This window comes from Linepithema humile, chromosome 1 (assembly GCF_040581485.1).
Source record: "Linepithema humile isolate Giens D197 chromosome 1, Lhum_UNIL_v1.0, whole genome shotgun sequence".
Taxonomy (NCBI): domain Eukaryota; kingdom Metazoa; phylum Arthropoda; class Insecta; order Hymenoptera; family Formicidae; genus Linepithema; species Linepithema humile.
In genome coordinates, this window is record NC_090128.1 from 31,023,489 (window position 1) to 31,042,559 (window position 19,071).

Consider the following 19,071-nt stretch of genomic DNA (forward strand, 5'->3'; position numbering starts at 1 on the left):
ACTTGGTAGCGCCGCGGTCCCTGTATATAGGCAAAACTGTTGACATTTATGTATCTGGTGTCGCGACACTACCGCGTCGCAAAATATTGTTTCGGTAAACACGCTTAGATGCAACACAAAGTTTTCTTTATACATTTTTTAAATTTATTTATATTTAATATAATTATTATTCCTGTTTTTCTAGTTCAAGAATTGCAATGCAGCGCAGAATTTGAGTGGCACACTGAGAGCAATCTGCGAAACATGTTAATTCTCAAGCAGGAGAAGCAACTTTATTCTCCAGAATATTGAAAAAATTATCTTCTAGTCACGGTAAATAGGTTTTTGGAATATTCAATTTCTTATTTTAAAATTAAAAAAATGAGATATTATATTACATTAAGATTATAGCAACATTCAATTTAGTAAGACGAACTAAGACAAGTGGCAAGACAATTTTGATTAAAATACTTAGACGTTAAAGCAATATATAACAACAAAGTCAATTTTATTTTCTATTTTATTTGTGAAAATGTTTTGCTACAAATAAAATTCACGAATAAATTTTTTTTTTAAATTAGTTTCTTTCTACTTCCCATATTTTATTATAACGATCTCACGATGAATTGTACTTACAGCTAGAACAGTAGCTGGCATAATACTAACTGTAATTCCGGTGCTAGCCGCTTTAATATATTTTCGTTAATCAGTAAAAAAGCGTGCTTTTACTCATGAATAGGTTTACTTAGTTTTAGAAGAAGTTCAGGTCAGATTCAATATTATAAAATTTGTATATCTCCTTTTATGTATATACCTTTAATACTTATGTAAATACGTTACATATTTCTTAGAAACTACCGCATAAATTTAATATACAGCCTTTGCCAAAATTATTAGGCACCCTATTAAAATACTTTTATCAAAATAACATTTATTTTTTGAAAGAAATAAAACATTTCTTAACTTTAACAACTTAACAATAAACACTCTAATAAACAACTTTTAAACAATAAAAGTCTTTTTTGGTATTAGATTTAGTACGGTATAATGATAATATGGGTGTTTAATAATTTTGGTCAAAACTGTATATTACTTCTTACGATAGATTGGCCATACTGAGAAGCTAGAGTTTTGCTCGATGTTTTAGATCTCACACAATTTCAAACGGACAGTGATAATCTATTGCATACATAGCAAAATTGTATTATTTTTGTTTTACGTTGTATTGCTAGGTTGTATAAATTATGGAATAATATTTTTTTTTTAATATTTATAACAATCGTAATATTCATCTAATAAAAATATTCGTATTAAATCATATTTATTATTTTTACTCGCTGTCAAATCTTCTCTTTCTTTGTGTATTATAGAAAATAATTTGTTACTTGCAGTTGTATCAATTTCATTACTCATAATTATAGCTAAAAATTATAGTAAAAATCAGTTTACGATAAAGTGATTGTAAGTGCTTTGGAAAATATAATGAAGGAGCTCCTTATTATCTTTGTTTGCTTACAATTCATAATTCTCGAAAACTTTTCTTTGGGCGGGATTATTTTTCGGTCGTCCGAATTGATGCGGCAGCGCGTATCTTAATTTATCCCAAAACCAAGGATCTCCCCAATGAATGTACGTGTTCATAGATATGTACGCTTTCAGTTCAACATCCAAATTATCTGTAGGGCCGATGTCACCATACAAGATCAGTATCACTCGCGTCCGACCTTCGTTTAACGCTTGACGATGAGCAGCCCGAAATTCCATTCTTCCCCAGATGCTCTCCAAAAAATTTGGCGACAGTACCACTATCGTTCGTCTAGAATTCTCCACAGATCTAGCAATATTATCCGGTATCCATTCGTCTGCTAACCAATCTCGATAATGAAGACACAATTTCAACGGTGTCGGGCCACTCTCTAGCTTCGATATCAACTCGTCCACTATAAAATCGTGATTCTTGTGCGAGAAGCTCACAAATGCGTCGTACAATTTGTCCTTATCTAATTCCTCTTCCGTTACAAAGGATAAACACCACTGATGCGCAAATAGCCATACTTTAATATGTGTTTCGTATTTGAAATACAAACCAAAAATTAAACCAACAATTAATCCAATAAGAGCAATTGCTGCACTGATGCTGATAATCACCATTATATTATTATAATATATAATAGATGGACAAAAATCGTCCCAGGACATTTTTAATATGGATGTACCTTTTCTGTGACATATTATTTTAGATATGTTAATTATGTCAGATTTTGAATGAACAAAATTATAAAAATCTCTAGCCTCACAGCCGCATTCCCACAGATTTTCATGTAATCAGGGCCGGGCCAAGGGTATTTGCCGCCCGGGTGCGAATTCTACACTGCCGCCCTTTTTTATTATATATTTGTCATATTAAATATCAAATTAATGAGCGATTACTGTATAATCTCTGAAAGTTACAGGTAAATCATATGCAAAACAAGAGGAAAAAAAATTCGAAATATAAATATTATGATAATATTTTTCATCTATCCAGGTAAGTATTAAAATAACTTTTAGATTTTCCTGTAACTTTTACAGATTGCATAAAATTCTAGCATAAAGATGTATATTCAGAATCGCGCCGAAGGGAGTATAAATTTGTAAAATAAATTGCCAAATTAAAAACAAATATTAAAATATATATTAATATATATTTAGTTTATCTTATTTATGAATTCTATATTAAAAATGCTTACGTCGTAATACATTATGCCGCAATCGCGCTCAATCTCTTCGATACGGCAATAAGCAAGATATGAACGTTTTGAATTTTTAATAACCATTTAGTGTTATTAAAATTGATTATATTAACATATAATCTATATAAATTTAACTTTACGTGCTTTTTTTGTTGCGAATTAATTTATTATATTACTTAAATCTAGTTCAGTTGCTGTCTTATTTTCAATACTAATAATACTTAAATTGGACAATTTTTTCTGTGTCATAGTCGATCTTAAATAATTTTTTATTATTTTTAGTTTAGAGAAAGATCTTTCTCCCGTAGCCACTGTTACAGGTATTGTTAAAAATATGCGCAAAGCTACTGCAAGATTTGGAAATATACTAATAAGATCATTAGCAAAAATATATTCTAAAACAGCTAATGGATTCATCTGAGGTTTTAAATAAATCTAAATATTTTCTATTTTTTGACACAATTCAAGTGCATCTATGTCAGCTGCTTTTCGTAAATCATCTGATAATTTAATTTGCAAGTCTATGCAATATTTTAATTTCATCTCTTTACTCATTGATTTTAATAGATAAATATCGTTCAAAAACTGAAAAGTATTATTATGGTCATTTAAAAGTTCAAAACGCTCATCTATTTTGCTTATTGTTATATCTAAGATAACAAAATAAAAATTAATCTTAAACGAATTTTCCGGAGAGTCAATTATTTCATCCATAGCTTCGTACATAAAAAGTTTTTTTTCTTACGTGGTCTAATTACACTAGAAGCAGGAAATTCATTTTCACACTCCATGTCTTGTGCAATTTGTTTTGCATTTTCTAATATATCTTTGAAACCGTCATCAGATCTACATTGTTTTAAATAGCTGTTAAGTTCTTCAGCATTTGTATTATTGTTGGTAGCACTATATCAGACTTTTGCATCAAATTACTAACAACATTAATTTTGGATAAAATTTGATACCAAATTACCACAGAACATATAAATTTATACGACTTTATTCTTGTTAGTAAAGATTTGGCGAGATTTCTGCTGTTACTATCTCGGGATTGATCATTATACAAATTAAATAAAGCATCATATATTGAATCTAAATTATATCTGAATACCTTAACAGCATCAATTCTACTTTCCCACCTTGTTTCACTAACTCGTTTCACAGTTAAAGTGGGACATTCGTCTTTTAAAATTTTCCAACGATATATCGATGTCGAAAAAAATACGTATATTTCTTGAATAATGTTGAAAAAATTTTCTATTTCTAGAGAAGCCTTCACGGCATCGTTAACTACCAAATTTAAGGTATGCGCGGCGCACGGTACATAAAATGCTCTTGGATTAATATCCAAAATTCTTTTTTGAAGGCCGTTGTGTTTCCCTTTCATGTTTGCCCCATTATCGTAATGCGTGACCACGCATGTCGTAAATATTAATATTTTCTTGATATAAAAAATCAATAAGAAAATTTGTTAACCCTTTATCTGTTGTATCTGAAATAGAACAAAAGCCTAAAAATTGTTCCTTTATTTCAATTTTTTTGTTCTCATTATTTAAATGCACATATCGTACAACGATAGTTACTTGTTCTTCATGAGATACGTCCGGAGTAGAGTCTATTATAACTGCATAATATTTGTTCAATTTTAACATCTCTATAATTTGATTTTTTACATTTTTACCTATTATAGATATTAATTCGTTCTGAATTCGATCACCCAAATAATGAGGCATTTTATTATTATCATTTTGTATACGATTTATATGTTCTAACATGACATTATCAAATTGAGCAATCATTTCAATTAATTTCAAAAAATTTCCATTTTCTTCTTTATACAATTTATTATTGGTACCTCTTAACGCCAAATTTTGTACTGCCAAATATTGAATTACATGTATAATTCTTTCAAGTACTAATTTCCATCGATTTTTTTCTAGTTTAATGATATTTTCATTAATTGTATCAACCGTTCTATCATATTTTAATGACTTATTGAGATCAACCCACGATTTAAAACTTTTAACATGTTTTTCACTTTTTTCGTGTCGTTCTAAAGTTCTAGATAGATGTTGCCAATCCTTAAAACCATCTTCATTATTAAAAACGTTAATTTTATTATTAAAAAGTTTACAACAAAAACAATACGCGGCGTCTTTTAATTTTAAATATAATAACCAATTTCTGTGAACTTTTTCGTTATTACTTAAATGTTTATAATAATATTCTGAAGAAAATGACTTTTTTTTACTATCTACGGGAAAGTTAAAGTTTTGAATTTGTCTTGGTCCAATATCAATTAAAGTCATTCTAACACTATTAAAATTTTAGGCCACAATCCTGGATCATGAAAATCATCAATATTGTAGGAGCTTTCATCTGTAGTGCACGTTTTTTTCAGATGTACTGCTGACAGTTTCGTTTATACAAGAGGCACTTACATTTGTAACTGATACGCTTTTAGTATTGGAGACGCCTTCGATGTTGCACGGACTATTAAACGAATCCTTTGTAGATGTGAAATCTTGATTCTCTTCTGTATAAACGTTTTCTTTTGGAGGTTCAGTACATTTTACATTTTTTGAAAACGTGGGCTCAAAAAATTTTGAAATATTAGTTGTATTTTTACTAATATTTTTTTCTTTTTCTAATTTCTACTTTCGATATTCAGCTCTTGAAAGCCTTTTTTTTCCATCTGACATGTATAGATAATCAATTAACTTTTTAGCATGTTGAGAAAAAATCAATTATTTTTATTAAAAAAGTCAAGCTACAACACTAACAATATTAACATAACATAAATTGACATAAAATTGTTTAATTTTTAGTTTTAATTAACAAAATAATTAAAGTCAATGAATACGTATTATAGATAATAAGTAAACATAGTTATGTTATAAATTTTAAACTAGAAGAATATATATTTATTAACGGTTTAATATTATATTAAATATATACATTATAAAAAAGTAATTTACCTTTGCTTATATGTATTTTTCTGAAACATTGACCAACAAAAACTAATAAGTTCAAAACGTATTCGTTAAATGTAATCAATACGATCAAAATTTTGAGTAATGGGTATCTAATTCCGAGCACTGACAGCGGTCTACGATCTACGGCTTTCGAGTCCACACAAACAACAAACGAGAATCGCTATTAACAATATCGCATTATTACCACAGCCATACTTTTGTTTTTTTAATTATGTGTCACATATGTATGACGTCGGATTAACAAAACAGAATCGGCACAAAAAATATAAAATCTATAACAAAACCAAAAAAAAAAAAAAAAAATAGAAGAGAATCAAAATTCTATATCTGTGAAAGATTTTTCGAATAATTCACGCAATAACTGGGATTCATAAATAAAACAAACTGAATTTGCCGCCCCCTTTGTTGTGCCGCCCGGGTGCAATGCACTCTTTGCACCCTCGGGTTGGCGCGGCCCTGCATGTAATGTCAAATGCATTAAAGTGGTAGAGTTTTCCCAAAACTTCAGCACGTCAGAATGTATTTTTGACAATTTATTATTGTGTAATTCCAGAACCTGAAATATGTATATCAATTTCAAATTTTAATAGTAAAATTTAACATTTTTTACTACATATTTCAAGATTAATATTTTTTATATCTTTTATATCATGTATTGTACATATACATGTACATTTTTCATAGATTACTATGTATATTAATATAGAAAAAATTAAAAATTAGTTTGTCAAATTTTGATAACCAGATAATTTGCGAATTTTTTGATGTTTTTACAATATAGGTTTTTTACAATTTGCATAAACTCTTTTTATGAATTTTTTACTTTTATGAATTATTTTGTGGATAAAATACAGTTGCATTACACACCTTCAATGTTGTCGGTAACTCACTTAAAGAAATATGAGATATAATATTGTGAGATAAAGAAAGTTAATTAACTGATTTGAGTCCCAATTTCTTCAAATCTGGCATTTGCGTTAACCAATTATGGGAGAAATTCAAATGTAAATGCAAAATTGTGTCAATCAATTTTGTTAAATTTCGAATCGAGGAAATATCGGGCTCCTTTATATCATCCGGCACATTAGTTAAGTTTTTATAAGAACAGTCATATATGAAAGTTTTATCCTCTGGCCTCATAAAACAATCGCACCTTTCGGGGCATACAGTAATCGAATCTGTGTTTTCTATCTTGCAGGGAAACTTTTTCAAATATTGCTTAGAATCAGATGTCAAGTCTTTTACTCGTACTTGTTTCAATTTCTTTGGTCGATGACAAATTAAATTGTCCAATTCTATCTGAAAATAGCTTTGAACGTTATGCATTTCGCTTTCGTTATATAGGAGAAAATAATACACGTCACAATCACAATTTAACAGATTATTTTCCACTAATATTTTTACGTTACGATTAGTTTTGCTTTCCACTTTTGTGATATTATCGGCATCGTGTAAAGAAATATGTTGTATCTTATTGTGAGTCAAGTTCATTATGATATCGTTCGATGAAAACAGTAAATCTTCTGTCTAAAATTTAAAGAAAAAATATTGTTATATATTTATCATCTTCAAAAACAATTCGGGAAATTTAATATACATGGTATCCTAAAATTAAAGGATTAAACTTTGTCATACGTTCTAAGAGTAAAAATAAAAAATAAAAGTTATGTAAATATAAATCTGGAAATATAGGACTTGTTAAAATAATTAAAGATATCAAATATACGGATTCATTGTTAATACATTACGATGGTAGAATAGATCGGCGATGTTTGTCTGTAATAAGTTTATTCTAGCTATGTACATTATTTAAAATCATTGAAGATAATCAGTTTTGATGAATGAATTAATGTGTATCAGTCTTATAATCAGTTCACTGTATCAATACATAGTATAATTTTATATTAAAATAAAACAAGTATTCTGGAACAAAAAGTACGTAAATATGATTTTTGTATATGGTTTCTGTTATGGAAATTTTCGAGTTGCTGCAAAAAAATAACAATGGAGGTTGTCTAATAGAACAGTGCCAACGAATTTCTGTTTTTTCAATGTGACGTGATAATAAAACGTTTCTAGACTAGATGTTTATATAACATTTTTTTCTTATATCTACTTTTTGATCAAACTGGTGAAATTTAATCGTTTAACTTTAGAACATTTTATATATAGCACTTTTCAAAGTGCTGTCCCAAATACTTACTTTTATAGAAGATATATTGTTATAGCTGAGATCCAGTTTCCAAAGTTTATCGTGATTCATAATCCAATCCCCAAATATTTCCGAAATGCTATTGTTGGCTAAATATAATTCTTTCAGCCAAGTGCAATTATAGAAAGGCGATGGCGATCCGGCATAGAAATAATCGGACAAATTAGATTGTAATGTAAGATTATTATGAGACAATTTGATAAGCCTCAAATTTATTAAAAAATTAAAACTAAAATCGGAAATAATTTTTAAACGATTTTGTTCCATATTTAGTTCTTCCAACGATTCTAATCCAACAAATAGTTTTCTGAAATATAATAAAGATTTCCATATCAACAAAATAATAAAACATGTAAGCAATTATTAACAATCATATAATAAAAGCAGTTTAAACATACTCGGAAATAGAAGTGATGCGATTATTTGACAAATCCAATTTTCTTAATCGACTCGTATTTGAGAAAGTATAATCAGGCAAAACTTCTAGATTATTAAAATTCAAGAACAACTCTCTTAACTTTGTCAAATCCCGGAATATTTTTACGGGCAAACATTGGAGGTAATTGTCGCTCAATATAATCACATTCAGCGAAGACAATCCCCAAAAGAAACCTTCCGGTAATGTGACAAGTTCATTATTCGTCATTTCAAATTTTTCCAATTTTGTTAAATTGATAAAAAATCCATCCAATAAAGTCAAATTTTCCTGGTTGTAATCACTTAAAGAAATATTAGATATGTTGTTGTAGGATAAAGAAAGTTCATTCACTAATTGCAGTCCCAATTTGTTCAAGTCTGGTATTTGCGTTAACCAATTATGAGAGAAATTTAAATAATAATACAAGATTGTGTCAATTGATCTTGTTAAACGTTGTATCGAGGCAATATTAGACTCTTTTATATCATTTGGCATAATTGTTAAATTTTTATTAGAACAGTCAAATGTAAAAGTTTTATCATCAGGCTTCAAAAAGCAATTGCACTTTTCGGAACACACAATAATGGAATCTGTGTTTTTTATCCTACAGTTGAAATTTCTGGAATATAACCGAACTTTTCTCAATTCTTTCGGACTATGACAAGTCAAATTGTCTGATTTTATCTGAAAATGGCTTTGAACCTTGAGCATTTTGCCTTCGTTATAACGTAGAAGATCATACACGTCACAATCACAATTTAATGGATTATATTCCACTAATATTTTAACGTTACGATAAGCTTTGTTTTCTTCTTTTATGATATTTTTGGCATCGTGTAAAAAAATATGCTGTATCTTATTATGAGCCAAATTTACTATAATATTGTCCGATGAAAACAGTAAATCTTGTGTCTAAAATTTAAAGAAAAAGGTATTATCATATATTTGTCATCTTCAAAAACAATTTGGTTAATTTAATATAAATGGTGTCAAAAAATTAAAAGATCAAACTTCGTCATATGTTCTTTGAATAAAAACAAAATAAAGAAGGTTATGTAAATATAGGTCTGGAAATATAGGATTCATTAAAATGATTGAAGATATCAAATGTACAGCGTATTCATTATTAATACATTACGATGTTAGAGTAGGTCGACGATGTTTATCTAATTAGTTTATTCTAGCTATGTTTATTATTTAAAATCATTGAAAATAATCAGTTTCGATGAATGAGCTAATTTGTATCTAAAAATTAGGTATTATTGTTTCAGTCTCATTGTATCAGTACATAGTACAATTATGCAATGTCTCGTCCGGATGGATACTTGTAGTAGCGCTCCGCTGCGCTATCCTCAACAGATTTTAAACTTCTAAAAATTCAAATTCGGCGCCGCTCTCCTGCCCCGAGGCGCGCCTATCTGCACTTATGGTTGTCATTGTTTTCCTGTTGTGCGATTCCTCAACACAACGATTACATTATATATTTTTAGTTAGCGATTTCCAGGGCTTTTTCAGAAATGGGTAAGTCATCGCATAGATCGAGAAAGAGGAAAAGATCGCGATCACCATCCAGGGACCGACTGGCGAGCCTTGAAAATAAAATGTCTCGCTTAATCGAGATTTTGACACAGAGTGAGGTTAGAGCGCCCAATCGCCCCTCCTCGTCAGTGTCACTGGTCTCCGTGGCGGATTACCAGGAGGCCCAGAGGTCAGGTGCAGAGCCAGATACCCCCACTCAGACGAGATCTGAGTTGGAGGGTAATCTCTTGGCATCCATCGTGAGCCAAGTAGGGCCTGCGGACGCTCAGCAAGGTGTGTATGATATTGCTGGATCTGTATTTGCGAAATACAGGCGGCATGACGGCACAACCTGTTGTCCGGTTAATCGGAACACCGACTCGCTTATTGCAGAGACGGTCCAAATTCTCGACGAAGGCGAAGGGTCACCCAGGTCGTCCAAGCACGTCTCGCTGCAGGAGAACTCCTTGCCCGGGACCTCCGCCCCATCGGGAGATACCGTAGGGGATCTCACCAGTCAATTATTTGGTTTCGACCTCGAGGGAGACGAGGTTTTACCTTGGAATGAGATAGTAACAGAGAGATGGCGCGTACTATCTCGCAAGGGTCTTCCAGCAGATCAGCGGGAAGCTTTACTTAAAAGATACTCCCCTCCCGAGGCAGTATCTTTCCTTAAGGCCCCTACACTGAATCAGGAGTGTAGGGTGGCCCTTAAGAATAACGCCATCGTCAAGAGAGACGATTTTGCGGCTAGAAATCAAGATCAGATGGGCGTAGCCTTGTGCGCCCTGGGCGAGGCAGTCTCAGATCTCTTTCGCCCAGAGACACAAAACTGTCTGAACCCAGAGGCTCGTCTCGCTATCACGAAGGTTAACGAGGGAGCGAAAATTCTAGCCGATTTGTTTTATCACCTCTCGCTGTCCAGGAGAGCACAAATCACCCCAGCTCTTAATTTGATGGCAAAGAACATGGCAGATACTATCCCGGTTGATGATCTCCTTTTTGGCTCCTCATTCGGGGAGCAGATGAAGAAGGCCGCTTCCATGGAGAAATCTTCAAGGGACATAGTCAAGGCGACTCTGTCAATCCCGAAGAAGATCCAGCAGCCTATCAAACCACCGACACTAGCGCCGGCCAGATCGGGAAACGCCCGCGCCCCTGCCAGACAGTCGAGAGCGACGACCAGGAGGACAGGGGCAGCAAACAACAGTCGCCGATCATTCCGTCCCAGATCTCGATCGAGGAGACGTTAGAGGGGGAAGAGGTAAATATAGCAGGTAGATTGCCCTTCTTCCTCCCTAGGTGGAGAGAGATTACGTCGGACCCCTTGATCTTGCAAACCATTGCGGCCTATAGGCTGCCTTTCACGCAGCAGCCACCTTCTCAAAGCGGCGAACCCTCGAGTGTCTTTTCAGATCTTGAAGGTCGAATTTGTGCTCAGGAGGTTTGCAGACTGCTTAATAAAGGGGCGATCGAGAGGGTAGTGGACTGCGAAGGACAATTCTTATCACCATACTTTGTGATTAAGAAATCGTCAGGAGAGTGGAGATTTATTCTCAACCTTAAAAGTCTTAACCAATTTATTTTCGCCCCCCATTTTAAATTAGAAAACTGGAAGACGGTTATCCGCCTCCTCTCTCCGAAAGACTTTCTAGCTTCAATTGACTTAGAGGATGCATATTTCCTCATATCTATTCATAAGGAGGATAGGAAGTTCTTACGTTTTCGGTTTCAAGGCTGCCTTTTTCAATTCCGAGTCCTGCCCTTTGGTCTAGCACCGGCCCCCTACATTTTCACCAAGATTTTAAAACCGGTTTTGTGCTTCCTTAGAGAGAAGGGTCTCTTCTCGGTAGCATACTTAGACGATTTTCTTTTGATTGCAGATTCGTATGAGCAATGTGTAAAGAACGTTAACAAAACCGTGAACCTCTTATCTTCATTAGGCTTCACCATCAACGTACGTAAGAGCGTACTTAAACCAGCAAAATCATGCAGATATTTGGGTTTTATTTTTGATACAGAGCACTTTGCGATGTCCATTCCACCCGACAAGAGAGAGAAGCTCCTCCAGATGACACTGACTCTGCTCGGAAAGAAACGCTGCAAGATTCGTCTTTTTGCTAGTTTCATCGGGTCTTTAATATCAGTCTGTCCAGCAGTACAGTACGGTATTCTACACACTAAGACTCTAGAGAGGGAAAAGTTTCTAGCTCTCGTGTCTTTAGATAATGACTTTGAAGCTCAAATGACTTTGCCGGATTCAATCAAGGAAGATCTTTTATGGTGGAAAACCACCTTTTTGAATAAGTCACAACGCAATTATATTAGATCAGGGCGTTTCGACCTTGAGATCTTCTCCGATGCGTCTTTAACGGGATGGGGAGCTGTATGTGGCAAAACTAACACTCACGGATTTTGGTCATCGATGGAAAAACAACACCATATTAATTATCTAGAACTCTTAGCTGTTTTTCACGCTTTAAGATGTTTCGCTTCTCAGGCAGAAGGGGTCTATATACTTCTACGGGTTGATAACTCCACAGCTTTATCTTATATTAACCGTATGGGATCTATTAAATTCCCCGTGTTATCTAATCTTGCTCGAGAAATTTGGAACTGGTGCGCAGAGAGGAATATTTTTATTTACGCTTCGTACATCCCCTCAGCTCAAAATACCGAGGCAGATGCGGAATCACGTGTTGTGTCGGAAGAGACAGAATGAAGTCTTGAACAGTCGTACTTCGACAGAATCAACTCTCATTTCGGCAGTTTTGATGTCGATCTCTTTGCGTCATCTATCAATAATAAGTGCCAACGCTTTGTATCCTGGCATCCAGACCCACTAGCACAAGCGGTGGACGCCTTCTCTTTGGACTGGGGTGGATTATATTTTTACGCCTTCCTTCCTTTTATTTTGATCTTAAGGGTTTTACGGAAGATCATTACGGATAAGGCGGTAGGAGTGGTGGTGGTCCCTTGGTGGCCGGCTCAGCCATGGTTCCCCCTATTTAATAAGCTAGCAATCGAACAACCGATTCGCTTTAATCCAGACGCTAATATGCTATCATCTCCTTTCAGAGAGATTCACCCGACTTGGAACAGGATTTCCCTGGCAGCCGCGAGATTATCCGGCAAGCCTTCTTGCTCAAGGGGACACCGCCTGCAGCAATAGGACCAACGTTGGCATCAATATCAGAAGCCACTTTAGCACAGTATGCAAAACCTTTGAGATTATGGTGGGCCTTTTGCCAAAGAAATCGCATCAACTGTTATACTCCACCAATTTCGACATTTTTGGAGTTTTTATCCTCCTTCCTTCTGAGTGTTGGATCTTACGCCACTTTAAACACATACCGCTCGGCCGTCTCACTTATCTCTTCAAACGAGGTGGGCTCTCACCCTCTAGTTAACAGATTTTTTAAAGGTGTTGCGGTCTTGAAACCACAACGCCCTCGATATGATTTCGTCTGGGATCCTATGCCAGTGGTGGACCATTTAGCTACCCTATATCCGCACGATAGTCTTGCTCTAGATATAGTGTCTAAGAAACTAGTAACGCTTCTTGCGTTGACAACAGCCCAAAGGATGCAAACTTTAGCGGCCATTCAGCTATCGAATATTATTATATCAGATTCTCTTATTATAAAGATACCTGCCAGACTTAAGACGTCAAGGATCGGGAGATCGCAACCTTTACTCTCTTTCAAACCATTCCTTGAGAGACCGGAGCTCTGCGTTTTCTCTTTAATTACTTTTTATCTCCAAATAACACGCGATCTTCGGAAGAAGACGTGTGACTCCTTATTTATTTCTTCTCGCTCTCCACACAATGCCGCTTTCCCCCAGACACTAGGTCGGTGGGTGAAGGCGGAGCTAAATGCAGCAGGAATAGATATTAAAATCTTTTCGGCACATTCCACCCGCCACGCTTCTACATCCTTTGCAGCAGCTAAGGGCATTAGTGTGGATGAGATCAGACGTACCGCTGGCTGGAGTACATCCTCGGACGTCTTTGCACGTTTTTATAATCGTCCTATTATTAATCACTCGACTTTTTAGTCTGCAATTCTTCAGAATTAATAATTAAAGTTATTTAACTGGCGATATATGTTAGGATACATTCCAAAGTTTTTTTTACTAAACTAGATTTTTACTAACTAGATTCTATTATTTACTATAAGAATATTTAGGCCATTGTTGGCTATTTAAGTTTAGGCATGCAAGCCAGTCAGAGATTTTATTTGTTTTTCCTTAATTTTATTTAGTTTCTTGTAACAGGATGTATGGAAAGAAGGTGTATATAGAAGAATATATAAACCCCACGAATATATATAGAGACAGTTATAAAATAAAATATGTTCAACATTTTTTATCTTAGTCTCATCACAAATCTGGACGTTAAACATCTACAAGTATCCATCCGGACGAGACATTGCATAATTGAATAATTAAACGAACTTACCGTGAAGTTCAATTATAATTATGCTGTCTTGTCCGGATGGAGAATCCCACCCACCCACAACCCTGGATCAGATTTGTGTGCTTTAAATGAATGACAACCATAAGTGCAGATAGGCGCGCCTCGGGGCAGGAGAGCGGCGCCGAATTTGAATTTTTAGAAGTTTAAAACCTGTTGAGGATAGCGCAGCGGAGCGCTACTACAAGTATCCATCCGGACGAGACAGCATAATTATAATTGAACTTCACGGTAAGTTCGTTTAATTATTCAATTTTATATTAAAATAAAACAAGTATTCTCGAACAAAAAGTACGCAAATATGATTTTTGTATATGGTTTCTGTAATGGAAATTTTCGAGTTGTTGCAAAAGAATATTAATGGAGGTTGTCTAATAAAACAGTGCTAATGAATTTTTGTCTTTTCAATGTGACGTGATAATAAAACGTTTCTAGACCTATGTTTATATAACAGTTTTTTCTTATTTCTACTTTTTGATCAAACTGGTGAAATTTAATCGTTTCACTTTAGAACATCCTATACATAGCACTTTTCAAGGTGCTGTTTCAAATACTTACTTTTATAGAAGATATATTGTTATAGCTGAGATCCAGTATATGAAGTTCATCGTGGGTAACAATCCAATCTCGAAATATTTTTGAAATGCTGTTGTTAGCTAAATATAATTCTTTCAACCATTTGCAATGATGGAAAGGCGATAACAGCGTCTCATAATTAGTTTGTAATGTAAGATAATTGTGAGACAATTTGATAATCCTCAAAAGTTTTGAAAAATAAAAACAATAATCGGAAATAATTTTTAAACGATTTTGTTCCATATTTAGTTCTTCCAACGATTCTAATCTAACAAATAGTTTTCTGAAATATAATAAAGATTTCCATATCAACAAAATAATAAAACATGTAAGCAATTATTAACAATCATATAATAAAAGCAGTTTAAACATACCCGGAAATAGAAGAAATGCGATTATTTGACAAATCCAATTTTCTTAATTGACTAGTTTTTGAGAAAATATTATCGGGCAAAACTTCTAGATTATTAGAATTCAATGACAACATTTCTAACTTTGTCAAATCCCGAAATATTTTTACAGGCAAAGATTGGAGGTAATTATTATTCAAGTTAATCCTAAACAGCAAAGATGATCCCCAAAAGAGATCTTCCGGTAATGTGACTAGTCCATTATTTTTCAGCTCTAAAAATCTCAGTTTTGTTAAATTGCTAAAAAATCCATCCAACAAAGTCAAATTTCTCTGGTTGTTGTTTAAGTTAACGTCAAATAATTCTGTATTGTTTTGTAGATGATCTCTCGACAGATTTTTAAAATTGTTTCCGTGTAAAAAAAGAAGGTTAAGGTTTTCCAGCTTTGCGAATATATCTCTTGGTAAACTGTTTAAGTTATTCATCGAAACATCAAGGCTTCTCAGAGCAACAAGTTTGTCGAAAATAGCCGATGGAAGCTCGGTTAAGGAATTATTTTGTAGCTCTAAAACTTCTAATCTTTTCAACTCATCAAATGTGGTTGGCTCTATTCGGCTCAAATTGTTATTACTTATATCGAGCAAAGTTAATTCGGTGGTAGAATCAAAAAATTCAACAGCGAAATGTTTTAAGTTGTTGTTCGACAGTGTGAGAGTTGTCAATTTTTTCAAGTCGGCTAACAGATCTTTGTCCATATGGTATATGTTGTAGTTTTTTATATCCAAAAAATTTAAACTTTCAAAGCCGTTTAGATGATGCTTTTCCAAGGTCAAGTTCAAGTTTTTGTGTGATGTAAAAGTTAATTGCTTAGGATCTGTGACTCCTAGCATTCGCACAATGTTAATCATATTAATGTTCTTAGAAAAATTGCATCCTTCGAATATCAGGTTGTCCAAAGTCCGATAAGAATCACGCAACGTAATGTTCCATACGTCGGTGTTAAAATTTGACAAGTCTGTTGAGTTGATACAGGTGATCTATGTGAAAAAACATTTTTGATGTAAATTTGATTCAATTAACTAAAAGTTAAAAGAAAAAAATGTTTGTTTGTGAAACTTTTCAAGAATTTGATACAAAATTAATTTTTAAAGTAAAATTTTAAATAAATAGTTGTAAATACGACATTGAAGAACTTTTTAAAAAAAGATGGAACAGAAAACTTTCTTAGAAAAATTTTTTACTCTACGAAAGATATTATTAAATATAAAGATATGAACGTAATCATAAAAAGTTTTATATTTCTTTATAATTCGATGTCTTATAATATTTCTGATTTGTAACAATATAACAAAATATCTGTATGTATCTACATATATAAGATGTTTTCTAATTTTATAGCTTTTGGTTTAGATTTTTGTAGTAGTACTGATTGTGAGTACTCAAAGTTTTAAAATTATATATCGCACACTTGCAAGAAAAGTGCAATACACAAGTCAAAATTTTTCAAATTTTGTTTTATGTGCTAATTGTGTTCTAAATATATCGATCTTTAATTAGGAAAAGTGAAATAAGATGAATTTAAATATTTTCCGCGTGAATCCGATATGTTTAGTACAGCCGTAAATAATTCATTTTAAAATTATTGCTTAACCAAGTATAGACATGTGAAATTATTTTTCGTAAAATCAAGCTTGCTTCAGACAATTTATAACTTACGACACAATTTAAGATAAAAACTATTTTATAATATTATTAATAAAAAAACGTTATTTTTAACGGAATTTCTTTTTTCTTTTCTCCTGAACAATTTTATATTTTTGACGTGTATCACTTTTTTCGGGTGTGCGATATGTATATACATCAATATGAAACGTTCATGATTTAATGAATACGTACATTTATTAATTCATGTCTGCCGTTAATATTTATGTTGAAAGTAGAGTTATTATTTTCCAATATACAATTTATAAAATCTGGTGACAAGTTCGTAGGTCTACATTGACACTTGTTGCTTGTTGGACATTTGGTGGCAAAAACGCTTGTCATAGCAATGAACAGAATTACGATGCATGTTTTATGACAGGTACTCATTTTCGTCTGATTAACCTACAAAAACCATTGAGAAAATGTATAATTATATAAAGATTAATTTAATAATTACATAGAAAAAAAATATTTTTTAAACTTTGAGATATTGCCTGACATTGGATAGATTTTTATTTCTTAAAATTTCAAATAAATCTTGAGTAATTGAGAAATTGTAGGAACTGCCTTAACTGTGTATGTAAATTGTATAGAAACAAAATAGTAAAATTAATAAACGATAAATTTTTTATCGTTTACTTAAGTGACATATAAATATACATGTCACTCTTGCGGATAATAATTTTAATCTTCTTCTTTATAATCTTTAAATATTATAGCAAGTAGGAAGCAATGTTCAGAAAAACAGAAATCGATTATTTTTCATAATAAATTACATCAATAAATCGAAAAATACTGTGTTAGCCGCCGATATTTATTTCTTAACGATTGCAGGATTAACATATTTTGCAAACGCATTTACTACAGCGCGAATATACGGTTAAATTCTAAACTACATTCGTGACTGATAATTAACAGAAGGTGATGCATATGAATAGATTCATAAAAATAAAATTTATACTGTTTACTCACCTTGCACTAGATTGGTTGCAAATGTTTTTGAACTCCGTTTTTAGATTATTTTTTTTAATAGAAAAATAATGATGACAAATGATGCTGAATAATATTATTTCTATCTACGGGTATCACACATAAGCTCAGCTTGGCATGTTCCGCAACATTTCTGATAGATTTGTTTTTTTTAGTTGTAAACTATGTTCCTTAGAAATATTATATAAGCGATATCTATAAGATTAACAAAACGACATAAAAGAATATCATGTTCATCTAATTTACAAAACTATAATCACATTTCACACTCGTAATTAATATATTTCAAAGAATTGGTAACAACAATCAATCATTCGTTAGATGGAATCTTGAACACTTTTATCATTAATGAAGTTTGAAAGTTGTTACCCCTAAGCTGGTTCGACGTAGACTGGCTGAGTAATCGCGAACTTTTCTTTTCTTCTTCTGACTGTTTCCGCTCTTTTATCGTTTCTCTATCATTTATTCTTTTTATTATTATACAATATACAAAAATGCGTTTAACTATATGCGTGGTACATAAGAAATTTAAAGCACAAAACATAAATAATTAATTTTTCTTGAGACAATGTTTTAAACTTTCTAAAACAATTAGCATTTGACGTAATTAATCTTTCATTATCAACAGAATTTGCTATCGTGAAACTACATGAAAGGAAGAAAGGAAGAAATGGAGAAAGATTACCTTGTTGCGTTCTAATTTTTTAAAAAGTATATATGTGTCACAATATTATATTTATACTACACATACTACATATTAATATTTAACTATTAATTTTAATTTAAATATTAATATTTAAATAGATTTAAATATTAATATTTAAATAGATTTTAATATTAATATTTATTAATATTTAAATTTAATTACAAAATTTAATTGCAAAATAAGATGAACAAAAATTAAAACTGATTTAAATTAATAATATTTTTAAATATTTATATTTTTATTGGTTAAAAAAGATGGACAACATTTGTCAGTGAATAATGTATTGTCAATGTTTTTAAATTGTGAGTGATATGTTTATGTATGTGTGTGTGTATGTATATTTTGCAATATTTCGGCATAGCTAATTATGTTGTGCAATTAATTAAAAGTTAAGTATCATATAGAGTTATCTATTT

General features: G+C 32.3%; 1 protein-coding gene, 1 long non-coding RNA gene and 1 pseudogene across 2 annotated transcripts in view; 2 read left to right on the top strand and 1 right to left on the bottom strand.

Moving 5' to 3' along the window:
- The window catches only part of LOC136997203 (uncharacterized), a 228,001-nt gene that overhangs the window by 38,446 nt on the left and 170,484 nt on the right, over positions 1 to 19,071 (top strand). The gene's annotated exons all lie outside the window — the stretch shown is intronic.
- On the bottom strand, positions 821 to 16,286 carry LOC105668575 (protein toll-like; annotated as a pseudogene).
- On the top strand, positions 9,663 to 14,872 carry LOC136997201 (uncharacterized). Its single transcript, XM_067347664.1, has 3 exons — positions 9,663 to 10,146; positions 10,246 to 11,116; positions 12,931 to 14,872. Exons 1-2 carry the CDS (start codon positions 9,852 to 9,854, stop codon positions 11,103 to 11,105), a joined length of 1,155 nt encoding a protein of 384 aa, XP_067203765.1. The 5' UTR covers positions 9,663 to 9,851; the 3' UTR covers positions 11,106 to 11,116; positions 12,931 to 14,872.

Excerpts from the sequence above, each read along its gene's own strand:
- LOC136997201 (XM_067347664.1), top strand. The coding sequence starts at position 9,852 with ATGGGTAAGTCATCGCATAGATCGAGAAAGAGGAAAAGATCGCGATCA. Across the intron at positions 10,147-10,245 it reads GCCTGCGGACGCTCAGCAAG|AGACGGTCCAAATTCTCGAC; the intron begins GTGTGTATGATA and ends CGCTTATTGCAG.